At 28.0% G+C, this 27,977-nt stretch overlaps 1 protein-coding gene across 3 annotated transcripts in view; it reads left to right on the top strand.

The window, feature by feature from the left end:
- LOC111622955 (tyrosine-protein phosphatase non-receptor type 13-like) overlaps positions 1-27,977 on the top strand; it is a 126,248-nt gene that overhangs the window by 53,001 nt on the left and 45,270 nt on the right. For all 3 annotated transcript variants that reach the window (XM_023365434.1, XM_023365441.1, XM_023365428.1), the window contains 9 exons: positions 130-213; positions 941-1,109; positions 3,067-3,226; positions 5,374-5,662; positions 6,439-6,489; positions 9,670-9,890; positions 15,004-15,095; positions 16,128-16,278; positions 19,421-19,626. In XM_023365434.1, the coding sequence (XP_023221202.1) occupies positions 130-213; positions 941-1,109; positions 3,067-3,226; positions 5,374-5,662; positions 6,439-6,489; positions 9,670-9,890; positions 15,004-15,095; positions 16,128-16,278; positions 19,421-19,626 (1,423 nt within the window). The remainder of the gene's footprint in view (positions 1-129; positions 214-940; positions 1,110-3,066; positions 3,227-5,373; positions 5,663-6,438; positions 6,490-9,669; positions 9,891-15,003; positions 15,096-16,127; positions 16,279-19,420; positions 19,627-27,977) is intronic.

Below are 27,977 nucleotides of genomic sequence, written 5' to 3'. Positions count from 1 at the left end.
GAAAATATTTAATACGTAAAATTTCAAATAAATTTCAGAAATTAATATTTACTGATGTTATTGTTGATGTAGTTGGTGTTTTTTGTTTTAAAAATATATTAAAGTGTAATTTTATTAATTCTACAACAGAAAATATTGGGACCAGAATTTGTTGTCATGAGTGTGAAACCAGTAATTTCTTTTTCACTGGATACAAAAACTAAAAAATCAACTGTAAGTTTAATCCATTTTTTCTTAAATTTATTTTTTAGAATTTAAAAAAAATTAAGGTGGTTAAACATGGTTGCAAAATTAAAATGACTAATGTTGAAGAATAGTTGAATTATCAAGATTACAAGAAAATTGTTTGGAATAATTATTGACATTCAGTTCATATTAATTTTGTCACCATATGTATTGATTATTTAAATTATTTTTTAAACTGAAATATTTCATATTTTCTCAGCTGTTGCGCATGAATTACTTAAAGTGTATGTTCTAGTTTATAAAACTATTAAAAAAGTGACAAGAAGTTTCAATGGAATTGATATTATTATTTTCAGTATTTAGTCTTAATGCTAAATTTTCCAAATACATCTGATATCAGAAGTGTTTTTCCAAGGACTGGTACCATATTTTTACCATATTATTGTATTTAAATGCCAGTGTCTACATTTAAGTGCATATAAGTGGTATAAAATAATTATCAATATAATATATTTTTTTGAAAACTTTCTATTATTTCATACTAAGGCTGTATATCCGTAAGTTATATTATCATAGACATGTATAAGATGTAACATATACAATTATATAACATTGTACTTTGCTATAATTTATTAATAATTTTATAAATTATTAATAAATTTATTTATTTCAATATTAATTCAATAACAAATTAAAATAAAATAAGCATTTGTTAATTTATTATTAATAGTTACTGTTTCATATTGTTTTTCAGGTAAATAAAAGTAAGATATTTCCTTGTCGAGTTACTGTGATATTACTGAGTGGTATTCATTTGGACATCAATTGCAATTCATCTGTTGTGGTTAAAGATATTTATAATATTGCATCAGCTCATTTATCATTACCTGAAAATTCTGTTTTTGGATTAGCTTTTAAACATGGTAAGTATATTTTCATATATGTATATAAACTCTCTAAATTACTTATTCGTCGTGAAAGGTTTTCCTCACAATATGCACCAGATTTTCTACTCACTGAGCACTAAAAGAGCCTTTTTTTCATGTGCACAGCATGCTCATAATAGGAGTAGCTAGATGTTGAGGAACAGGACCTAACATATCTAGAACAAAATAAACTATGAACATATCTGAGAATTTATATGTATTCAATCTTAGATCACTCTGATTGAAAGGCAGATAGCATTAGAAGTCTCATGTATCTGGTCAAATGGATTTCTCAGAAATTGATCAAAATCAGCAAATATTTTCATTAAAACTGCAATTAAAAAACTGTTTTAACAAATAAATAAAACAAGAACTTATACTGGAATAAACGTAACTAATATAAATAACATCTTTAACCATCCAGCAATAAAAATACTTAATATGACAAAAACGTTTTCAACCGTTTTTTAACAGCCATCTTCAGTTGGACCAATATTGGACGGTTCAATCAATCAGTTGGACGGTTGAAAATGTTTTTGTCATATTAAGTATTTTTATTGCTGGATGGTAAAAGGTGTTATTTATATTAGTTACTGTTTTAACCAGGGCTGTGGAGTCGCGTAAAAATCTACCGACTCCAACTCCGACTTTTCCTTACCAATCCGACTCCGACTCCGGCTAAAACACCAAAACTCCATGACTCCGACTCCACAGTCCTACCAGGGCTGTGGAGTGGCATAAAAATCTACCGACTCCAGCTCCGACTCCGACTTTTCCTTACCATCTGACTCCGACTCCAGCGAAAACACCAAAACTCCATGACTCCGATTCCGGCTCCGACTCCACAGCCCTGGTTTTAACATTTAAGTATTAGTTTGTTTATCAGTTGTATATAAACAGAAGTAATTAATCTGTTTTAATTATAATTTGCAGTAACAATAATGTAGGTAAATTACAAAAAACTAAAACTTGTATAAACTAAACAAGATAAATTTTAAGACACTAAAATTATTTGGATGCATATTTTGGATAATTCTGAAATTATAATAATGAAATATTCTTTCTAAAAAATATTACAAAGACTTTAATCTTCCAATATTTTAATCTTTTACTTTTGTTTAATTGCTGAAAGATTGATGAACATTCCAATATAGATTGGCTCACATGACCCATTAAGTCCTTGCACCATAAACACATTAATAATCTAATCTTCCAATATAGAATATTTAACTTCAGAATAGTCTCATTGAATTTAGCTTAAAAGAGGGCTTGTTGAATAAGGCTAAAAACATTTGCTTTCATTAAAACTTAGTTTATAATGAAATTTAAAAGGTTGCTTGGATTTAAATTTTACTCATTTATATAGTGACAAATTAGTTTATTACTGTTTCCAGAGAAAGAAAAGTGATTATTGATGAATTGTAAAAACTTTTTCTACATTAAAGTCTGAAAAATTATTGATTTTTTTTTTTTTGTAAAATTTTTGATTTAAAAAATTTTTATACTATTAATTTTTGTATGACAANTTCTACATTAAAGTCTGAAAAATTATTGATTTTTTTTTTTTGTAAAATTTTTAAATCTGAAACTTGTTCTTATGTAAATAATATAGTAATTATTTAGACTTAATTGTTTTTTAATATTTCATTTATATTTGGAAATTTTTTAGTATATATTTCATAATTAGTTATAATTGCTTAGATGATATCGTCACTTTCATAAAACAATATTCTTCAATAATTTAGTGGATTTTTTAGTGGAGTTTTAATTTACCATTTTGTTTTAATTGTTACAAATAATTGTCATTGAAGAATAGCTTTCAAATATTTAATGAAATTCTTATGAATCTATTTAAATTCTAAATTTGAAGATTTTTACCTGAAAACTAATTTTTTCATTTTTTTTTTATATGGAACACATCATATAGTAACTAATAAGTATAATTTATTTTTAGATGGAGACTTATTTTTTTTAGAGAATCAAGAGAAGTTAGTTAAACAGATTTTAAGATGCTGGATGCCAAATCCTTATAGTAAAAAAGCAATTGACGATGATATTAGCTTTACTTTGTACTGGAGAGTTAAATTTTACTTGAAAGATATTAATCTTATAAGGTAATTATGTCATTAATGTTATAAAAATGTTTCAAATTACTTAATCTTTTTGAATTATTGAGAACGTTTTATAAAAATGAATATTTACAACAAAACTATGAATCAAAATTTATTTAGGCAAATGATTATAAGGAGACATTCGAATATTACGTAGAATAATTTCTATGATTTTTTACCTCGACTCTGTAAATGATCATAGACTTGTATATTCTCTAAATTATGTAAGATTGTATTCATATATTCTTTCCTAGACTTATTACAATATAGGAATAAGTGAAATTGAATATATTTTTAATATAATAAAGTTGTTGACTTTTGGAAATGTGATTTTTAGATAACTCTCTCTTTCATACATAATACTTTGATAATTTTAAATTGCTTTTCATATGCCAAATTCAAACATTTGTACACTGCCAGACCAAACAGTTTCAGTTATCAAGCAGTGATGCTTTCTACTAGTTTTGGTTTTAGCAACACTAAAATCACTTGTAAAAATTAATTTTTTTACCTGTTTTTGCTTGTTTTACAGATTCAACATTGTAAATAATAATAAAAGAAATTTTAAATAATGTTTTATTCATTATAGCATATTTACTATAAAATATAAACTAAAACTAAACTCTGCCTTAATAAAAGATTTTTATAATTTTGATTTTAGCTATCCCTTTATAATTTAATCAGTTGAAACCACCAGATTTGTTAGAGCATAACTTAGCTAATTACTTATACAGATATAAAATAATTTGGACTAAAGGTAATTTGTTAAGTTGTCATCTTGTATTAAATTTAATAATTACAATTAAATTAATTAATTTAAAGTATTCTGGAGGAAAGATTGATTCAAAGTGGGATTGAAACTTACAACTCTTGCTTATAATGGAGATCATTATCAATTATGCTACATGGATGTCTGTCCAATCTTTGCTTCCAGGCTAATTAATTTAGAAGATATAACCATAATTGTCACTCACTGCATCAACTAGATAAAACTAACACATCCATAGCCTTAGTCAGTGAGTGCAGTTAGACACCAGTATGGTTATATCTTCAAAATTAATTGAACTGGAAACAAAGATTTGACAGATGTATAGGTAGTATATATCTGTAGGAGTTGCATATTTGAGTACTGCTTCAGTTTTATTTTTTCATTCAGAATATTCTAAATTAATTAATTTAATTCTAATTATTAAATTAAATAAAAGAAGACAAATTAATCATAATTTGGAGTACCAAGTTAGTTAAGTTGTCATCTTGAATAAAAGTAATTTGGACTACCTTTAGTCCAAATTACATTATATCTACATACTTAATTATCCACTGGTGGGATGAATCCAGCAGTATTATTTGATTAAAAATTCAAGCTTAGTTTACTGTATATATCCCTTTATATCATGTAACTATTATTTAATTTTTATACTCCTTTGTACGAACAGATTATGTACAAAAGTCAGGGACTGTCTAAATTATAAATTAGAAAAATGATATTTTTTAACAAATATAAATAGTGAAGTTCTTAATTGGCACTTTTTAACACATAAAAAGTGTCAATTAAGATTATTTATAACTTTTTATATCTTTGAATATGTTACAGAAATATAGAAATATCTTACAATAAGCATTGATTCAATTCTCACTTCTTTCTTGTAAATGAAAAAAATAATATATACAAAATATATACAAAAAATAATATATACAATACAGTGGTACCTCAGGTTACGAACGCCCCAGCATACGAAATTTTCAGGATACGACATCAAATTCGAACATATTTTTGCTCCACGATACGAACAAAAACTCACCATACGACGTTACATTAGTTCGCATTTTTCATTTGTTTTTGTTACTACAGTTATTTTTTTTTAATGTATTACTTGGCTTTAATTTGAGTGTGTTTTTCGTGTTGGAACGAATTATTTGGTTTTACATGTAATCGTATGGGAAAAGATGATCCACCTTACGACATTTTCATGATACGATCTCAGTTTCGGAACGGATTAATTTCGTATCCTGAGGTACCACTGTATATATATTATATTTTTTCCCCTCAAGATTTCATAACGAATCTTTAAAGCAAATTAATACTTTTGATTCTTTTTTATTTTTTATTTAAAGTTTTTTTCTGATTTTTCTGAAAATTTTTAATGTAGGCACTCTGGTGTTCGACATCAGTATTATCTTCAATTTAGACGAGATTTATTAGAAGAAAGAATATATTGTGATGATAATGAAGCCATGAACCTGGCTGGTTTTGCTCTCCAGGCAGAATTTGGCAATTTTGATAAAGTTGTACATAAGAATTATTTTTTACTGGAACATTATCTACCTCAAAGAATCATTCATGAAATGGATAGATCTGAAGCTAAAGAGAACCTTATGGAACTTCATGGGACCCATTATGGATTATCTAAAGAAATATCTGAATTGGAATTTATGCAGGTAAGAATATAATATTTATGTATATATATATACATGATTATAAATACTATTTTTTAAGAGCTGTTATTTCTTTCATACATTTGACTAACAAAAGTAACATCTTTTGTTATTTAGTTACATGATATATTAAAAGTTTAATGCAAGATAATTAAATTTTCAAATGTGGAAAATCATTAAATGTACTACATGATTATAAATATAAACATGATTATAAATATAAGTTCTGAAATATTAAACCTGAGTAAAATACAAAAAGATTTTGACAATATATCTTAATTTACAAGTGATATTTTTATTACTTTTTGCATATAACATATGTAACAATTTTCTAATCAGAATTAGGATGTTCTTATTATTGTAAAAGTATAAATATGTGGACTGATTGTCAAAACATTTGAAAAATTATTTTTATTTTCAAGAATATAAATGTTTTTGAAAGTATATAAAAAAACAACTAGTTTATTATTTTACTTTTAAAATGTATATAAAAGTTTTTGTAGGCTGAAATTCTAGTCATGTATTAACATCATTTGGATGCAGATTGGAAACATTAGATACACATAATATTTGAAATTTATGGATTTTGTTGTTTAGATAAGTATGAAGGTGCAAAAACACAAGAAGACAGTTATTAACTTTACTAGTTTAACTCAAAGAATTTAGGCATTTAATAATTTAAATTTATAAAAAATTATATAATATTACTTTCTTTTTGTGTTTTTTATTTATTTTATATAGTGTATCTTTCAATACTTTTTTGTTTATGCTTTTGATAGGGAGTTCAAAAGTTGCCCGAATATGGATATCATTTTTACAAAGTAATTCAAGTAAGTTATTGAAATACTTTAATTTTTTATATATTTGACATTTATTTTAGTAGTAACTGTTGTTATTATTATCTATAATTTCAAAATAAACAAGTAAAAATAAAAGATATAGCATTTATTAAATTTAAACTTGAATATTATTTTGTCCACTATTCAACAAATGTTTTCTAAATCAACAATTGAAAATAATGAAACATATTATATTATCATTATATGTCAATCATTTTGCAAATATTAAGCTTTTGTAAAACGATGAAAAACACAAAATGATTTACATCAAATGAAAATATTGTTTAATCAAAATAACACAGGAGAAACATTATGTCCAAAATTTTTAATTTAAACAGATTCAATAATTTCTTTTCTTAATCTGTTATTAATTTTAACAGTTTATATACAATAATGGCCCAAATGTTAGTCAAATATTATTTTTTCTAGGTTTAATTAACAGGGAAAAAAATTACACTTGATCTATATTTAAGCTTAAACTTATATTTGAGTTTGATTAAAGTTTTCTTTGATTTTGATAAATGTCTTTGATACTGTACATGCACAGAGTTAAACTGATACTGAAATTTAGTGCCTTAATTATTTAGCAATGTTAAACATTAGCCCAATTATGACATATTATGTTGCTGCCCACAAATTGCACAAGAGAACTGAGTGTTTGGTCCAATTGTAAATAATCAATTAGTTGATTGTTGAAAAACACTCAACTAAACTAATCCAATTGTTCTTATTGTATTCAACAACATGAGTCAGTTTTGGTAACTTCTTAATTTTATTCTTAAAAGCCAACTGTTCAAGTGATTGTGAAAAATTGGAAGGTTGCTGAAACTTTACCATAAAATTTATTCTATTGTAAAGTGTAAATTTTTATTGTAATTATAAATTTACACATTCAATGTGATTATATGTTTTAGAGTTTACGAAAAATATTTTAGACAGTCATTAAAAAAATAAGGCAAACAAAAATGAAACAAAGTTTCAGTTTTGTTTTTGATAGTCATAAAACTACAAATACACTTTCTGGAATACACATGAAATATTCAATGATGCCTGCTTTCCTTTATGTGATGTGTGTGCTGAGTAGTCTATGACCAGCATGTAGGATACTGCCTTGATTTTGTTCTATATCTTTTATTAATTCTATATTTATTGATATTCACAGGAAAGAAGCAATAAGCTATAATTTGTCACTTATAGGCACCAATATATATATTTCTCTCTATAAAATATAAACCATTTTGAGTTGTTTTCTGATCAACTAGATATGATTTAAATGCAATTTGTAAAATAAGAAAGCAATCAAATACTCATTTATGTTGATTGATTCTTATATACTTGTAAAAGAATTTATTTTTTACTAAAGTATTTTGAAAAGGAATAAATTTAATTGAATGCCAAATTCTGATTTTCCTAATAAAAGCATAGATGGGTGTATTGATAATAAAAATTCCACATATTTTCGTAAAAGTAGAATTATGAAAGATTGTTGGTGAAAATACAATTATAAAGGACTTCAAGAAAGGTTATCAACAACTTTAGATAGAACAGAGGATGATGAACTGGTCTTCATGAACTTTAGATAGAACAAAGGATGATGATCAATGTCTTCAGGAAGCTGAAGACATTGATGGCAATGAAATAGAAAATGGGAATTCTGACAACAAAAGTTCTGATAAAGATGAAAGTGATGAAGTAATATTTCAATGGCTTTCAAATTTTTTTTAATACAAACTGCTAATTTTTTTGTATGCAAATAAAAATAATAAAAATAAAACTTTGTTTCATTCACCCCATTGTAGTTTTATCAACCAAACTAAAGCTTTGTTCCTATATGTGTGTACATATAGCAACAAAAGCTAAAACTCGGGAACATGACTAAAATAACATTAATATGTACATTCAGACACTGCATTTACAATAAATTTTTTTTGATTTGAACACCAGGAGAAAATGAGGAGAGTTTAAATTATCAATGTTAAAACATTAAACTAGTTTTTTGCAAGTTTCTGGTATTTATCAGTGTTCCATATTCTTCAGCAGTATCACATTTCTTTTTCACTTTGTTAAGTGCTTCAGCTTTTTAAGCTAATGACAAAGTTGTGTACATATCATGCTTAAGGTTTTGTTTTCATTTTTATTTTGAAATATGAAATACACTAACTTTGAATTAGTCAAATTTTTTAACATTCATAGAATTTCAAGAATGGGTTTGAATTATACAATAATTTGAATTAATGAAATTTGACTGTATTTTATAAACCTTATACAAAACAAAAAGACAAAATTAGATTAATTTAATTCACCATATGACACTCCAACACTGAGTTATTTGGCAAACTAAAGTGCTTTTTTTATTTTAACTCAAAGAATTTAGGTATTTTGTAATTTAAAAAGAAAAAAATATATCCAGAAATCTTACTTATAAAATCATGTTAGAATATACAGTAAAATATCTCTAACTCAAACATCTAACTCAAACATCTGTAACTTGAAAAAAATGAAGCACTTGGTAGGTCTCAATGGAATAGCATAGGGATTTTTAACACTTTTAATGTGATGTTTCTCAAAGTCAAAGATTTTCATGGTCCCCTGACACTAGTTTATGTTACTTTCAACTTCTCTGACTCAAATTTTAATATCCTATCCAAAGTGATCCTAATTATCAGATTTTCACAAAATTTTCAGACAGTTAATTGTATCTACTGTCCAACACCCATTTGCTGATAACATTTGAGTACAAAGCAAGAAGACCTCTCACTTTATCTTAACAAAATGTACCTGAAAAACTGTTAGATTCCATTAGTCACATTGAACATTTTGCTGAAAGGTATTACATGCACTGTTTAAAACAAAAACTATCAAAGATTCTTTACATAATGCAAGAGAGGTAAAAATACAAATCTATTCAGAATTGGCATTTTTTACATTATTGTTCTCTAATTCAAATTGTCTGTAATTCAAAGTTTTTCCTGTATCTTGGAGCTTTGAGTTAGAGAAGTTTTACCATATATAAAAATATGTGATACATTACTTATAATATATTTATTGATAATTGTATACTACTTTAATTTTAGATTTAAGAACAGTAGATATTTAAAAATTTTTATACTATTAATTTTTGTATGACAACTGCATTATATGTACAACGAACTAAATTTTATTATATTTTAGGATAAAAAACATTTATCATCATACATTTGGATTGGAATCTTTGAAGAAGGCATTGATATTTTTGAAGAAAAGGGCAATAAAAGAAATAAAATTCAAGAATATCCATGGAAAGAAATATATAGAATCTCTTACACAAATCATTACTTTTCTCTATGTCCAAGAACTGAAAGTATAACAGGCTGGCACATCCACTTCAAGTTTTATGTAACTCATAACATAAAGTGAGTCTTATTTGTGGAAGTATAATTTTTAATGACTATGAAAACTTGTGCATTGTAATAATATTAATTTCATGTTTTTATGATCAGCAATTAATGGATTAAAATTTACTTTTTTTTATAATTGCTTAATTCAAGAGACAGAACTGTTTTGTTACATAACATAATGTTTTTCATAAAGTTTAAACAATTTTCTTATCCAAAACTCATTTATATATTAATAATGAATTCTGGGTGAGAATACATTGTCTAGTTTTATACATATAAAAATTATATTTTTATGAATCTTGGTGTAAAAAAAATTGTTCAATACTGTATTCTAAAACTTAAAATAATTAGCAGGAAAAAATTTCCACATTTACTGATAGGAAAGTTTGGAAATACATAANAAGATAAACTCAAAAGTAGTTTGGAGTATATCTTCTTCATGCAATAAAAACACAAACACTAGTAAAGCTAGTGTTTATTTTTGTATTAGTCTTCCATTTGTTAATGTTTAATTCTATTCTTTTAGTACAGTAAGGATATAAAGTAATGAAAAAGATTCCAAATTACTTGTATTTTACTAATTTACAATTTAAAATATTTACTAAAAATTATTGATAAAAAAAATTCCAAGGTGGTGTTGGAATTAAATAAAATTTATTAGTGTGAATGAAATGATATTAGTAATAAGTGATTGCAATGTCATAGCAAAGGAACAATTTTCTATAGATCAGTAGTACAATTTAAAGCAACCCTTAGGACCTTGTAGGACTTCCTTTTACCTAGACACATACAGCAATAAAGTTGAATATGAAAGCATACAGTCACCATGTGCTATCCTGCTACAGATACTGCAGCTGCCACTTCAGATCCCTTACATTCATAAATGGCCAAAGCGGGTATCCCATCTTATTCTATAAATACTCAATGGGTGACAAATTTTGAAACCAGGAAGGCCAACAAAGTTTGGTAAAGTAACAAAAACATTACTGGGAAATGCTAATTGTGTGGTCAGGCATTATCTTGCTGAAAAATGACTGCTTACAGTTCTGTTATGAAAGGCAACACATGAAGATACAGGATTTCCTGAACATATCATTGTGTTGTTTATGTTCTTTACACCACTATTATAGGTGACTTACTGTCATACAAAATGGTTTCCCATTATATCCATTACAGCTTTTTAACTTTAAAATATTATTGTTTAATTTCTAGAAATAATTTTATAATTACTAATTATAAAATTAATAATTATAATAAGCCTTATAAATTAAAGTTTTGTATCTAGAAACAAAATCTTTAAAGCAGAGAAATGTAATATATCTAAAAATATATTTAATTTGATGTACTGTACCTTTGCATCATTTGACCTTCATTACAATGTGCTGATGATGTGATTTTCTATCATCTTAATATTAATTTTCTGCATGAACATTTTTGCATGTTGTTTATTACTATCTAAAAGAGTGAGAAACATCTTTAAGATTATATTTTATTGCTTGTTTTCTTAGTTTCCCAGAAAAATATTTAATTATAGTAGTATTTCATTAATTGTCCACAGGTTATTTGACTCAATTTTGCATCATCATATATAATTCTGTGAAGATTGCTCAAAATTAAAAATTTTTTATTCTTAATCTATGTAAAATAGTGACATATTTTATGAAAAACAAATCAGTTTACATAGTACAATTTTGCCTTATGATGAATGGTAGTGAACATACTAAATTTGTCAATATGTAACATAGTTGAATATATTAAGATCAAATGATAGTTTAAACAATAAATAAAGAGAAAAATAATAAAAAATGAAATAACTTTAGAAATGCTTTATTATTTTAAAAATAAATAAAGAAAAAATGTGTTATTCTAGCATTTTCAAATATCCATTTATCATCAGGAACAAAAAAACAGAAGCTTGAAAGTATGATATGCTTATTCTTAATATAAATGTTAAGCTTAAGTAATTTGGATGCTTGGAAATGTTTCTTGATAAACATAACTTAAGTCAAATTATAAATAAACAACTTCATTTAGAGACAAATCTGTTTTTAGTATTCACAATATTCTTCAAAAGTTTATTTGTGGATTTGATATAATTTAGAACATTTATCACAATTGAGATTTCTAACGTTGTATTTAAAGCAATGGAGTTAAAAGAAAACATTTATATTTCTTTAAATCCTATTGGATTAAAAGTGCTACCTTGTATTTTAATTTTTCAATAGTTAATGAATGAATGAAGAGTTAATCCTGGAAATTCTTGTAATTATATAATTGCTTTTAATTTCATACTTGTATGTTTTATAATAAAAACTTTTTCAATTAAACTGCTTACTAAAAAATTCTTAAATAATAATATAGCAAATTTGTCTAGAGATTTCATTATTGTTATTATTTATATTAACAATATTTTATATATATGTTACCGGCAAAGTATGAAAAGCCGGCATTCTATAGAATACCTAGGCATTGTATATAATGCCTGCCGTTTTTAGGCAATCTATGAAATATGAGAATTATTACATACTTTCCCTAGGCATTGTATATAATACCTAGGCATTCTATAGAATGACAAATGCTATTTAGGCAAAGTATGAAAAAAGGTTCTGATAAGGCTATTATATAAATGACGTGCATTCCTCAAAAATACAAATGTTATTCTGAAAAAATAATGAGAGTGCCATTAAAAAAATTTATTCAAAATACGTAAAGAAAAATGAAAGTTGTACAAAACAAAATTTATGCCTTTCTTATTAAGGGAAACAAAATTTTCATATAAAAAATTACAATTAACCTACTTGTTGCAACATGGTAGGCTTGAATGACATTTTGAATTACATTTCATTACATTTTTCACGCAAAGACATTTCATATTTTGGCACTTTGTTTTACACATACATTTGACGAATCCTTGGCCGCTTCCACTGGACTGAGCAATTGCAACTGACCGGAGAGGAATTTCATGGTCAGGAATATCTTCAATTCTAAGCAAGTTCTTGGGGCATGGAGTGAATTGTGATCTCGCATATACTTGTTTTAAAATTCCTTCAGAAGTTCCAAGTCGGTAGAAACCATCCTCTGTCACACTCATTACAATTGCCAATATATTGCGCGAATCACCTCGCCCCTTGTCGACGTCAGGAATAGGAACTCGCACAGTAGTTCCCAAAGAAGCAGTGGGAAATTTTTTTTCCGAATTTATTTTCATTTTTTGGCTTGTATTTCCAGATTGATTTTAGAATTTATTTTACCTTCAATAGCATTTTCAGTTTTGAAACAAAGGGTGCACAAAATATCCATTTCATCATCTTTACTAGCATGGCCACAGAAGGTATGAATTTTTTGACGACATTTTTTGCATGCAAGTGCATCACTTGTTTCCTTTAAACACACACAACAGGTATCAGAAACGGAAATCTCTTCAGTAAGCATGTCTTCATCGTGTTGGTTTACTCCACTAACGACTATAATCTCATCTTGCGTAATCTGATTAGTTTCACCTTTTTCCATTGTTTTGACGCTTTCTATTACTTTTTCTAGCTGCTCCTCTGTATTTATGTCTTTTAATTCTGGTAGAAAAGAAAGCCCTACTTTAGGTTTGCAGCCAAAAAGAGCTTCGTATGGTGTTCTTTTGATCCCAGAATGATAAGCTCTATTTTTCATAAATTGAACGAAACGTAGTCCTTCACTCCAGCGGTCAGATTTGTTGTCCTGCATCCAAGTACAGAGCATATTTTCGATATCTTGATTAGCTCTTTCGACACTACCCTGGCTTTGTGAATGGCGAGGCTTCCCATGGACGATCTTCAGTGCTGGCCAAAACTCCTTCAAGCTGGTCACCACATTATTCGCAAATTCCCTACCATTGTCAGACTGTAATATAGACGGCGCTCCAAGCAACGAGAATATGTCCACTAGGTTGTAGGCTACTTCTTCAGCTCTTTTCGACGTTAGAGACTTAAGAATCACAAATTTTGTGAGATGATCTTGGTACACCATAATAAATTTGTATTCTCTATCTGGCTGAGACTGAAAGTCAATAAGATCTACTTGACAACGGGAATTAAATTCGGAAAAAATCATAGGTTTCACAACAATGCCCTTTTTAATACCTTTCTGTTTTTTCTGGCAAGGTTCACAAAGGTGGATGTACAGTTCAATATCATGACGTGTAACATTTTTGTATTTGATTGAAAGTTCTTTCAACATTCTATCACGTCCTCCGTGTCCAATAGCCAAATGAGCTTCATGAAGTACGTGAAATAACTCTGAGTCCGTGACGTAATACTGTATAGTACTGACGCCTTCTTTAACAGGATAAATGAGTTTACTTTTGTTTTCTACAATCATCACATCATAGCGATTCAGCAACCAATAGTCCCTGGGTTCCTTCTTAGTAGTCATTTTGGCTTTTTGTACATCATTTATTAACTTCTGGTAAGTAGTTTCGGTTAAGAAAATACTGTTTTTTGCAGCATTAACTCGAATTTTGCACAGTTCATCGTCGAATCGTTGTTTCATGTCTATAGACCATGACACCTTCTCCAACACTACAGCTTGCTCCTCCATTTTCATGGACCACAGTAAAAAACTAATTTTTTGTTGAACAAATTTAAGTAAAATTGCGTATTTTGACACTCCCGAACAAACCGCAAAGTGCAACTGACAAATTCTAAGCCTGAGCCGCTCGTTAAAAGTCACGTGCCTTGCCACGTGATATTTGAAACGAAACGGAGATGTATTTCATACTTTGCCGGTTTCTCATTTGGCATTCTATAGAATGCCTAGGAAATCTGTAAAATATAAATCGTTTCATAGATTGCCGGCTAGTTTTAGGCATTATATACAATGCCTAGGCATTCTATAGAATGCCGGATTTCAAACTTTGCCGGTAACATATATATTATATTAACAATATATTAAAATTGTTAAATATAAAGTATCTTCTTTTAGCTTATTTTGCATATCATAATAACATGTTTTGATTTTCACATGACTAGATTAAATCATATATTAATCTAATAATTTTTATTTGATGATGATGATATTTTATTAACAATTGGCTTGGCTTAATTTAGTTTTACTAGAGTAAAATATATGTATATTAATTTTTCATGTTTTCTTCTAGGAGCAAATGTTTTTTCAACTTAGCAATGAGTCATCATCAGTTTTATGTGAAATTAAAATCCCGAGTTAAAGCTTCAGAAATATTTTGTGAAGGTAATTATATAAATTAAAATATGTTAATGATCATTATGTAAGAGAGTGTAAATTTGTAAACACTAGCAGCATTGTCTTATATTTTATTATATTAAAATATACTTTATTGTTATTTTTTAAATATTAAAGTTTAACTGAAATTGTTTCTTTTTGAAAATTCTTAATTTATTTCTTCGTAATGTTTTAATTTTCTGAGATTCTAATATTCTAAAATAAAAGACAAAACAATTGTAACTTTGTATAAATCTCTTCAAAGTCTTGACTTTGCTAATAATAAAGAAAGTGATATTTTTTTTAATTTATCATCTAAAATCAAAAGTCAAAATCATGCTAAAAATATATTGTATACACAGATACAATAGCAACTAAATGTATTTAAACTAATCTAAAAATTTTTGGAAATAAATTTTAAGAACATTTATGTAACAAATATTATTTTTCAACACTAAATAATAATTTATAAATAAATATGCCTGGCACTGCCTGGGCAAAAGTAAGAATAACAAACATTAAAATGTAAGCCATAGTAAGAGTTTGATTATTTTAGTCTACCATTGTCATGTTCATTGTGATAATCAGATGGTATGGAATCGTATAATTTCATTCATCAGGTAGACAGGAATTGATGTTTTTAAATAGAAAAAAGTCATTGATTTCGATCTGCATTAGAAGATAATTTGAGACGTACAAGTTATTTGTAATGTTAACTCTAACATTCCATTCAAAAGCAAATATGAAATGGTAATCAGCCAACCAATTAAATTTCAAAAAAAATGGATCAATTATTAAACTCAACAGCTTTGAAAATTCCTAAAAAGGTAGTTGAAGTTAATTCAATCAAAAGTAGTTGTTAACGTCCTCCTGAATGAGAGGAGGTCCTTAAAAAGCTTCATTGCATTTACTCAAACAAGGTCAAAATGTATAAAGAACAAAGTAAAAAACTTACAAACATTTTTATTTATATATTTAGATATGTAATTGTGTCAGTCATATAAATTCTTACAATTGATAATTTTTTCTTTGTGTGTTTAGATTATGAAACTGATGCTGCCACTAATGAGTCGAGTGATATTGCTGACACAGAAGCTTCGTTAGAAACTGGATATGATTTTCAGCTGGATTCTCCGCAGCAACAAGTTCTTTCTTGGCAGCAGTTCACAAAAGGTGCCAAATATCTAGGAAGGTAACATAGAAATTTTAAAAATAAATTTTAGCATTTAATTTCCTATTTAATTATTAAATAAGTAAAAATACTTAAGTAATAATTTTAAAATCAGTAAATAATTATTTTAATTATAATTTATTTAACAACTAAACAGGGCAATAGCATGTTAATTTTGGAAATGAATAAACAGTCTGAAAATGATCAGTTCTAAAATAAAATAATTTTGTTTTGAATTTTCGTGATCAATAAGGAATTTATGTCAAAAAGTTTCGTACTTTTAGTCTTTTACACTCTAGAATTAAATTACTTTGCTTTTGATTTTCCTCAAAAGTTATAAAATATATGTTATTCTAGATAAGGTTACGTGAAACAAAAAACTTAATTTTTTAATGTTATTTAAAATTGTAACTTTATACAAATATTTGAAATTATTGTGTAAGGTAAGTTCATTTTTAATTATGGCTCACTCTATGTGATAAATATTGAAATAACATTTAAATTTTATTAGGATATCTCAGGCTAGAGTAGTAGTTAATTAGTGAAATTTTCATTATTGTATGAGATAAATTATAGACATTTAAAGCATTGTTGACAAGACTATGTCTTGTTTATAAAATTGCAGTGCCATAATGGGTACATACCTTAGAGGTAAAAGGGGGACATGTCAGGAGTTTCAATTTGGCACAGAGTATTAGGTGCCCAAATCATGCACATATAATAAAATATCAGACTTGTAGGTACTCAGGGGACCGTGAACCGAGTCAAATTAAAATACAAAATGGCAACATCTTTCTACAAACAGGCAAGAGTGCATGCATATATCATTGGGAAGTTTGAAATGTGAACATTGCGAAATCGTATTTTGACAAACGAATCTTTGAAAAAACCCATTTACCTCTCTGGTTACGACCTGCAGACCTTGTCCAGTTGGCCCAAAATATCTTGTTTCAGCATCAGAACATTTTTGAAACTAGATGGCACTAGTCTTTATAATTTTATATTAAAAGTAACTTCCAAAATATAATTTTTTTTTTTTTGTTTTTACATTTATTAATATAATTATTTTGTTTGTGCAAAATAAAAAAGTAATTTCGGACAATACAATAGCCACAATCATTCTTTTCAAAAACAGGAAATTTTCATTAGGCAGTGACAAAAATTCAACCTGGGGCAACACGCAACAGATAGAAATTTTGACATTGCATAGGTTAATTTCACCGAAAATGCCTCGTGGTCGTGGCCATGGCAGGCGAAGTTTGAACGACTGCATCGAGCCCCGAGTCTCTGAGACATAGTCTTGTCCCAAAAATTGGTCTTGCCATTTTACTTGTTTATCTTTAGATTATATAATTTCAATTAATTCTAGACCCTCACTAGTTAAACTATACAAAGTAATTGGTAGAAGTTAAAGTGTATGTTTCCTATTATTTACAAGTACATTGCCATTTTACACTCATCATAATGATAAAACTATATGCATGCACTTTAATTTTTTAATTGTTACAGTGATTTCAAAATAATACTAATCAAAAACATTTATTATGGAGTATGATATAAAATTCATTACTTAATGATTGATGAAAAAGTTATATATCTGAACTGGAAATCAAAATCTACTAAGAATTGAATTATTTAAAAATTTTTTTACAAATTAATAACAAATAAAAAACTTAAGTAAAGAAAAGAAAAATTAATAAGTGCAATGCAAAGAAATGGTATACATTTAACTAAATTTTATTATATAAATCATATTTTCAAGTATGTTAATAAATTCCTCATATTGTATATTAAATTATATTATATTCAAAATATATAAATAATTTTTTAAGTAATTAAGATTAATAAGAAATATTAATTTAAAAATGTTCCTAATTTAACATGTTGACTGCCAACTATGAATTATCTTGTAGTTGGCAATCAAACAACAGGCATCACATACAAGATAACTCATATACAGGGTGTATCAGAATGACGTTTTAAAAATTTGGGGTATTGTAGAGGATGAAATTTTGAACATTTTGATATAAGGAACCTATAGCCGGAAATTTGAACTAAAGAGTCTACAGCAGTAGGAAGTGCATTGTCCACACTTCACCAAGGGAAGTGCTAGCTACCCTTCCGTCCATTGATGTCATGTTATTGCTGTGGATGGAAGACTGTAAACACACAACTACAGTGATCTAACTGAGCCTGTGTATAGGACGTTGTGTACTTAGTACTTGTCGTTCTTAGGTCACCCCTTGCATCCACTGGCTCTGTGCTGTAAACACACAGCTAGTCAATGTGAGTCAGTGTACAGTTGTCTGCTTATCGTGCTTCACGTACTGTGGATATGTTCTGGCGTCGTGGAGGGTAACTACACATTTGGAGAACTTGCTGATATGCATTTGTGTTATGATGAAGCTCGAGAGAATGCCATTGCTCATACTGACCGCATAGAATCTTTATATCACATTTCTGGCTATAGGTTCCTTATATCAAAACATTCAAAATTTCATCCTCTACAATCCCCCAAATTTTTAAAACGTTGTTCTGATACACTCTGTATGTTGTCTGTCAGGTTTTGCCAGATACAACTATTCCCATAGTAAGTAGTTGTTATAACTGATTAGTGGAAATCAGGAATGAGAATGATACATTGATTGGGCATTATAGAAAACACTATAAAGAAGCTTAAAATATGATAAGAGTTTCCTGTTTTGATTGCCAGATATGAATATTTTCATAGTAAATATACTACCAGAATGGCTAATTGTGTCTGGAATATGAATGACTAATCAATTGGTGTCATAAAAGAAAAAGTTTATAGAAAAAATATTGAGAAACATTAAAAAATAAAAACACATATTTATATTACCCAAATTATCTTGTAGTTGTATCTACAAAGGAAAAGTTGCTTCACACATCCACTACGAGATAATTTTTTTGCTAAATATTAAATATTACTTACAATTATATAGATACTTAAAAATAAATATAAAAATTTAAAACAGCAAATAAATGTTACATAATCAAAATGGTGCCCAGAAGATGTTTGTGCAAAATGCTTGTGGCAGGTAACGTGTTAAACATATTGCTATATTTATAGTTAATGTTTTCTGTTGACAATAATGTTTTTACTTATATGTTAAAAACAAACATTTTAAATTATGTTTTCTAGTTTGGTAAATTTAAGAAGCACACCAAGGAGTTCGGGTAACAAAAAGAAAGGAAAGAAACCTGTGTCAATAAAACCTCTTGTGCTAACAAAATACCAAAAAGAGGTTATCTCAGGTATGGTTGATCCCACCAAACCCATCATAAAATCTGCTTCTGCTCCCGATAATGTTTTAAATGAAGATTTTGAAAATGAACAAGACATTTTTGGTAAGAAATTTATCATATTTATGATTTCTGAGTCATAAACATCTTGTATTATAATAAATATATGATGTTTATTTAATACAGTGGAAGCTCATTATAACAAACCTTATAATAATGAATTTTTAGAATTTTCTGACTAAACCTCCACAGGAATCCTTGACAAAATTTTTCAGTTGTACAAAACATACAGTATTTACAACAAACTTTCAGTTTAACATTTTTTTTCATTGCATTAGAATTTCTAGTTTTCTCTCTACTACAGCAATTTCATTACATCTTCTTTCTCTCTTCATCTTCTTTCTTCACTATTATCTTTGAACTGGTAAGCAACTTTACCCAAGTAGACAGATGAGTGCAGAAACAACTAATAACTTGCAGATTTACTAACTTCAACAAGAGCCACAAGATGTCATAGGCACAGGTGTAAAGAAGGTCATTTATGTCTTATTTAAATTTATTTTCCTTATTCTTTACTTAAGGTACCAAGGGTATGATGGTACAATGTGACATCTGTCACATTGTACCATCATACCCTTGGTACCTTAAGAGAGAGAGGGAAATGTAGCTAGGTTCCTGATCATTCTTTTCTGGTATAGGAAACCAAAGCATAAAAAGAATAAGATTTGGAGATGTGAATTAAATTGAACTAAACTACCTCATTCACAGGAAATAAGTAAAAAAACATTATAAATAACATATATAACTATTTTTGTTTTATGTGTCATGATGATTTACATACATTTTTCATTACAATGAACTTTATGTTTAACAAACATTATTGGGGATCTGTTTTGTTTGCTTTGATGAGATTCCACTATTCTTCTATAATAATAATCAAAATTTAAATAAGCAGATAATAGATCTTTTTAGTGTTTTGAATTTTTTATTCTCTTTATAGAACAATATTTGTATAAAATTGTTATTGAACTAAAAAATAATATTTAGAAAGTTATATGCTTCATTGCTGTAGTTGAATAAATATTGCAAATATATTGGCAGTTGTCAAATAAGATTCACTCAGAAGGAAATTTTGAAACATTACACCAATTGCTATATTATTGTTTTGATAATTTGGTACTGTTTTGTTTGTTTAATATGGTATATGAAATTTTTTGTTTCTTAATCTTCACTCCCTATTAGTGAATATTTTATATATATGTTACTGTAAATGACCGATATCTGGCGAATGTCAACATTCTCCGGTGAATGTCAGCATTCACACAGTCGTTTTGTGTATGTTCGAAATATTTGCTAAATATCATTATTTCTCACTTACACCAGCAAACGTTGACATTCAGCATGCACTGATGGTGAATGTTAAATAAAAATATTTTTATTACGTTAAGACAAAAATGCAACTTTTTAATATGTCAAAATAGGAGAAAGCTTAAGTAACAGCACATGTAAATAAACTGTTGAACCTAAAACGACAGTACATTCTAAATCATTAAAGAAAATAATACAATAATAAACTTACGCATAAATTATGTGATTAACGTTATACAATCTTATTTATTGCAACAACTTAAATTGTTATGGCACTTTGAATTACACAACAGTCCCTTGCTTTTACAACTACATTTATTCGCGGAACACTTCTTTTTGCAATGACAGCGTGTATAGCCTTGCCCTCCACTTTTCGAATTAGCTGCAGCTGCTTCTCTCAGCGATATTTCTTGAGAAGAAATCTCATCTATGGAAAGTAACTTTTCTTTACAAATTACGAACTGATCATGGGTATAAAGCTGCTTGAGGGTACCATTTTTGTTTGCTAATTTATAAAAGTCAGAATCTTCTATTCCAACAACAACCGCCAACACATTTTTGGCATCTGTACGGCCATGGTCAACATCAGGGACTTGTATTTGTACGGTATCACCAATTTGAGCAGAAGGAAACAGTGAAGAATTTGGTGACAGACTGTCGCCTCTCTGTCGACATCGGCTTCTGGGATGTCGTTTCGACCTCCACCAAAGCTTATCTGTGCTTGTCGACATACACCGGCAATTGTTCGAATGTATAATAATATAACCAAATATTTGGTCTTTCACCAACCTATTTTGTATGTGTCGACATTCTCTAATTTCGGTCTTTCACAGTTATATATTATATACATATATATGTCAGTTACTTAGAAGATGATGATGATAATAATAATAATAATGAGAATTAGAATCAAATTTAGATCCATATTATTTACCTTATATTATTTAGGAAACGTGCATAAAAGGAGTGTAAAAATAAGTCTAAACTGATTTTGTTCTATTAGAAAAGAATTTATTCCCTTTATAAACATTAATATATGCTAAATTTAGAAATTGAAACTAGAAATCTCTGATAGTTTTCAGTTTTTGCTTAATTTATAGTTTTTATTTATATACTAGATGCAAGGACCCGCTTCGCTGGGCAAAAAGTAACGATAATGAAGATTAAGATAATTACATTATAGCCCATCTTACCCGTTTTCACAGAATGCAAGAATTAGGTCCCCCATTTCCAGACTAATTAGAGAACTTTCACGTCCAGTCAAACGAACTATTTTCAATTTGATCAATTTTCTGGAACGTTTACAATCGTTCTATAATCGAACCAATTCGAATTCGAACAAATTTGAATATTGTTCGAAATTCGAACATAACATTCGAAATAGAAAACCACTTTCAGCCCCATATCTCCCGCACCCTTATAGCTATCAAGACGCAACCACCATAGTGCACAAATGGAGACTTGGGGCTACCACCACATACAAACAGCATTTATGTGCGATGTGTAGTTTTTGCAGAAAAGTGAAATATAGGGTCACACACGTCCATTTATATATATATATCTTATTTTTATAGATTAATATGGGTTGTGAAAACAGTAATTTTTTAAAATCAGCCTTCCATTGACATTACTTTATTTTATTGATATATACCAGGGGTGGGCAAGCAAGGGTTCAGTGGGAGCTGAAATGTAGGTTTTGCAAAATACATGGGAGCAGCAGTTCTGTACATTTTTATTCTGTATTGCGATTTTATTATATAATATAATTATAGTTCTGTAAAACTATTTTTTTGTCTAAACTTGGATTTACTGAGATTCAACAGTATATACCAGGGGTGGGCAAGCAAGCGTTCAGTGGGAGCCGAATTGTAGGTTTTGCAAAATGCATGAAAGCTGCAGTTCTGTACTTTTTTATTCTGTATTGCGATTTTATTATATAATATAAATATAATATAAAACAAATATTGAATTTTTTAATAAACATATTTTCACAAAATTGTGGAAATAAAATTGTAAAAATAATAATAAAAAGCAGAAATTAACACTTTCAGTAAGAGCTGAAAGTGTTACTCAAATGTAACTCAAAAAGAGCCACATTTGCCCATGTCTGATATATACTCTTTGTAAAACTGATTTTGTGCTGCCCATAAAGAAAAATAAGTAAATAAACTACAAGAATTTTTAAAAAATGCATAGATTTAGTTTCACTGTTGTTGGGAAATGTAATTTTTAAAATCATTTATTGGAAAATATTGACTGTAGTTACCATATTTCCTCAATTAAATCCTGGATACAAATAAACCCTAGGGAATGAAGATGCTGTTAAAAAGAAACTCCAAGGTGAAAAGCATGGAAAACATCTAGAAATACTATATTTTATAAGATAGTTTAGTGACAGTTTTGTTTTACTCTTTCCATCCTGTGATCAGTAAGAGGACCTTTTTTCAAGCCTATTGCAGATTTAGCCAGACTCACAATGGAATGACTGGATTAGGGTTTCTCATTTCCTGGTCTTTTGCTTGTCCCGGGATCCCGGGATAAAAGTGAACTGTTTCCCGGGATCCCGGGAAATCCCGGGATAGAATTAGTTATTTTTAAGGTATACAAAATATCTTGAAATCAAATGATATAATTATTTTCCATTTTTTAAAGTAATTTTAAAGTTCTGTAACCTCCAAAATCATATTAATAATGCTGTGTAAGGTCTATAGGCCTATAATAAAAATTACCTTTAAATAACGTAGAAATTTTCACAAATAGAAAAAAATTAATTAAAGTTTGCTGGAAACTGCATACAACAACAACAAAAAAAAATTTTTTGAATTGAGTTAAAAATTAAAAAAAATGAACTTCTAATTTAGAAGGTAATTTTCGTTTTTTAAATAAAATATAATACAAAATATTGCAAACTTTTATAAGATTTTAAAAAGCAAAGATGGTCAATACTCCGATAACTCACTCTAATTCTTATTTTAGTAATGAAAAGTCTTGCCACCGAGAATGCCCTTTCCGATTCAATTGATGTGATTGGAATAGTGTTTAATGCATTTAAGAGAAGACAGATATTATGTGTTTTTTCACCTGTAGCCTGGAAGCTTTCGAGTTCGTTTTCGAGATTGTAGTACTTCTTTCGCTCTCTAGTATTCTTGATTTGTCTACCTTGGCTGCTTTAATAGCGGCATCAAGCTTAGAGCTCGATAATTCGGCAATTCATTTGGCTTTAATAATCAGGTTTATGAAGAAAAACTTCATACTTGCAGACTTTGTACTCGTTTGTATCCTTGCCCAATTTGCACAATCTGGCGTCAGGCATTTATTGAAGCTACTGGGCATGGTTAAAACTCAAGACAGCGTAAGCACAATTATTCCAGATATTACAGGTTCCGACAAGTAAAGAATTTTTATAGTCATGCCACAAATAAGCTATATATTGATTATTGACCATTTGTGACATGCTATAACGAGCAAAAATTTAAAAAAAAACTAATAGGTAGGTTTAAAATTAATAAATACAAATGTATTTTGACAGTGAATGAGTTAATTATGCTTTCTATTTGCAAAATTCCTCAACCTTAACACAAAATAAGAAAAAAAATGAATTTTTAAGAAATTTGCGGGATTTCCCGGGATCCCGGAATCCCGTTGAAACCCTAGACTGGATAGTGAGGAATAGAGCCTGACATATCTGGACAGACCGACCAGTCACAAAAAATTCCTGGGATTTTTTAGGCTCTCTTGGATTTGATCCCAAGTCCCCAGAGCGATAAGTTGACATCTTAACTGCTTCAGCCATCCCACTGAAATGACGATTTTGAACTATGTTTAAATTATGTTTTGTCACCATTCAAAATTAAAGTGATTATCTCATCATACTGTGGTGTTGGAATAAAAATGGCCCACATAAGAAAGTTAACCAGTTAGAATTTGTGAATTCAAAAATCAGATATCAAGATCTAAAGTGATCAATTTTATCAAATTTATTTTTTAAACTAAATGAAACCAATGATTGCATCTTAATTTTTCTACAGGTTACGATCCTAACATAAAATAAACATTTTGTAAAATAATTATTATATTTATATATAGCTGGAAAAATTAAACTTTCCCATGTTGATTTCATTAATACATAGTTTCATACATTCTTTCAAGATGTTATATATAAGAATAAAGTCATTTGAAATACGTTTTATGAATCAATGCAGTTCATAAAATGCATGTAATACTTTACAGTGAAACATTTTCTCAATAGAAAAAAGTGATTGAGATATACACCAGATTTGTAGATTTACAATGGATTATAAATAATATGATTATATTTTTATGAATCTTGGTGTAAAAAAAATTGTTCAATACTGTATTCTAAAACTTAAAATAATTAGCAGGAAAAAATTTCCACATTTACTGATAGGAAAGTTTGGAAATACATAAGCATCATATTCCAATAGTTTTAAGTGATTTTGACTAATTTATTTAGAAAAAATTTTTATACATTTGAAAATTATATAAATACAGGCAAACATTCTCCATTTAATATGTTTTGTGTATCTGAAAATCTGACTTTTTTCATGAGAAGAGAGTATTTATATCATTTTAAATGGGAAAAATAATATTTAACAATGACAATCTTAAAGTGTAACTAAAACACAGTAAAGTGCTTGTACTGTACATATGTTATTCTGTATACAATAACACACACAGTCTGCACATGATGCCATAAGTATTATGCTGGATGACACTTTATGTAATTTTCAAAATATTTATCATTCTGATATTCTACTAATTGTATTTGGAATGTAACTTGAGACTTTCATTATAAATAATTTTGTTAAAAATGTATGAACTTTTGGGACTTAAATATGAATTTTATCCTACCTAAACAGTGACCTAAAAATATTACATCAATAGATGTGTGTTCTATAAAGTTTTGGGTATTAAAAACTTTTTGCTAGGATAAAGTTAACTGGGAAAGAGATTCTAGAGTTATGCCTATATACAATAATGATGTAAAAATTAATTTTTTTTATTGAAAAATCAAATGTGTGTGAAAGGTTTTAACTCCTGTCAATAAATTGATTAAAATTATACTAAAATACAATAAGACCCCGCTTAACGTGCTAAATGAAACAACGTTAAATGATGTTATTTTAACATAGAGTAAATAGGGATAGGGGAACACGCGACCAAAAATAAAAAATTTTACTTTAATTTTAAATTATTTTTATATTAATATTAATTTGCATAATAATATATGTTAAATAACACATAAACATATGCACATAGAAATGTATAATAATATATTAATTAGTTCATTTTTCTATATTAATCATTTTTTGTGACGAAGGTCCTGACTTTTCTGAAATTCTTGTTTTTTTGCAATAAAGTTGTGAAGTTTCATTTGTGGCTTTTTTCTTTCCTTAAGCAAATGTTGGTAGCAGAAGATCACATTCAAAACACCTTGTTTTGCTTTTGCACTCCTTGCAAAATCTAGATCATTCACTACAATTTGATTAATGATTTCGGTTATTATACCAAACTTTTACTAAGGAAATCTGTAGAGAAATTTTTTGGGTTCTTCATTTTCAGAATCTCTATTTTCCAATTCTGCATGAATTCCTTGTTCTGCCAGTTCTTGAAGATCGTCATTGATAAGACTCTCGCCAGAAACCTGCGGTAACTCCTCAATATCCTGCTCGTCTACATCTCCTAGTCCTGCTATATCGATTAGGTTGAGTTAGATCAACCTAACGATACAGCAATAGGCTGTTCTTGTTGAGAATTCTTGGATACCTTCAGCCATAACTTTTTCCACATTTCGTTCGTGCATTTAACAGTTAATTCTTGCCAAGCTAAGCCAATATTGCCTATGACATCCAAGATGTTATATTTTTTCGAAAATTGTACCAAACAAACAGATTTAAAGAAAGTACACCTTTTTGCCACCTTTTTCTGATTATTTTGTGTTCATAAATAATTGTATTATGTATGAATCAATAAAACGCTGCAATAATTGAAACCAGTGTAAATTTTGAGCTTTTTTTTTAGGCTTCGAGCAGGCGGCATTATATCAAATCAGCATTAAGCAGGACTTTACTGTATTAGAATAAAAGAGAATTATTTTGATACAGCTAACTAGCAGACATCAGAAAATAGTATTTGTTAAAGAAATGATTTTAAGTTTGTGTAAAAAGTCTTTTTATGTTAGTAAAACACCTAAAAATTGTTTTATATAAAACTCTCTGAAATTCTACTATGTAATAAATTGTATATCTTTATTTCTAATTCAAAACAAAGCAGAAAGGTATAGTATTAGCTAATTTAAATGTTTTATTTAATTTACAATAGGTATATTGCCTCCCCAAACAAAAATTCCAGAGATAAAAGAAATAATAACAAATATATTAAAAGATACAATAGAAAATAAACACAAAAAAAAGATATTATTAACTGACACAAATTGCATTTAACAGTTACTTTTGGTCTGATTTAAAGGCTTTCATTAGATTCTTTCACATTATTCTGTTCCGAACATAATTTAAAATATTAAACTTTTTAAAACATACTGATGCAATATTAACAGAAAGAGTTTTGTTTTAGCTGCTTGAATCAAAAATGAATTTAACTAGTAAAACTCTGTTCAGTTTAAAATCTAGTAATAGGGCAAAAAGTGCTTAAGATGCAGTTTGCATCAGTTAGTAAAGATATCTAATGCTTTGTTTTTAAATTTTCAAGAATTGATCAATGATATGTTGAGAAATTAATTCATTCATGTAGAGGACGTGGTTGCTGTATCTTGAATGCAGTGTGTAGCGTCTGTGTAATCCAAAACGAGTTGGTAGACGAACGGACAGCAATTGGTTAGAAAACGTACTTTTTATTTAAAAAATTCCTAATTCATATGCATTTCGGGTTGGCTTAAATGCCCAACCCCTCTTCAGTGCTGTTAAGGTTACACAAAAAAATATAATTTAAGGTTAGTTTTACGGTATTGGTTAGTAGGAACATAACTAAAAACGCGAGGTGATGATAACATAAAATTGCTTACTTGACATATAATGGTACAGCATAGATGTATTTTACAAAAATTTTTT

Source organism: Centruroides sculpturatus, unplaced genomic scaffold (assembly GCF_000671375.1).
Source record: "Centruroides sculpturatus isolate CEXI.00-Female unplaced genomic scaffold, Cexi_2.0 scaffold39, whole genome shotgun sequence".
NCBI lineage: Eukaryota > Metazoa > Arthropoda > Arachnida > Scorpiones > Buthidae > Centruroides > Centruroides sculpturatus.
This window is presented reverse-complemented; position numbering and strand designations above follow the sequence as displayed.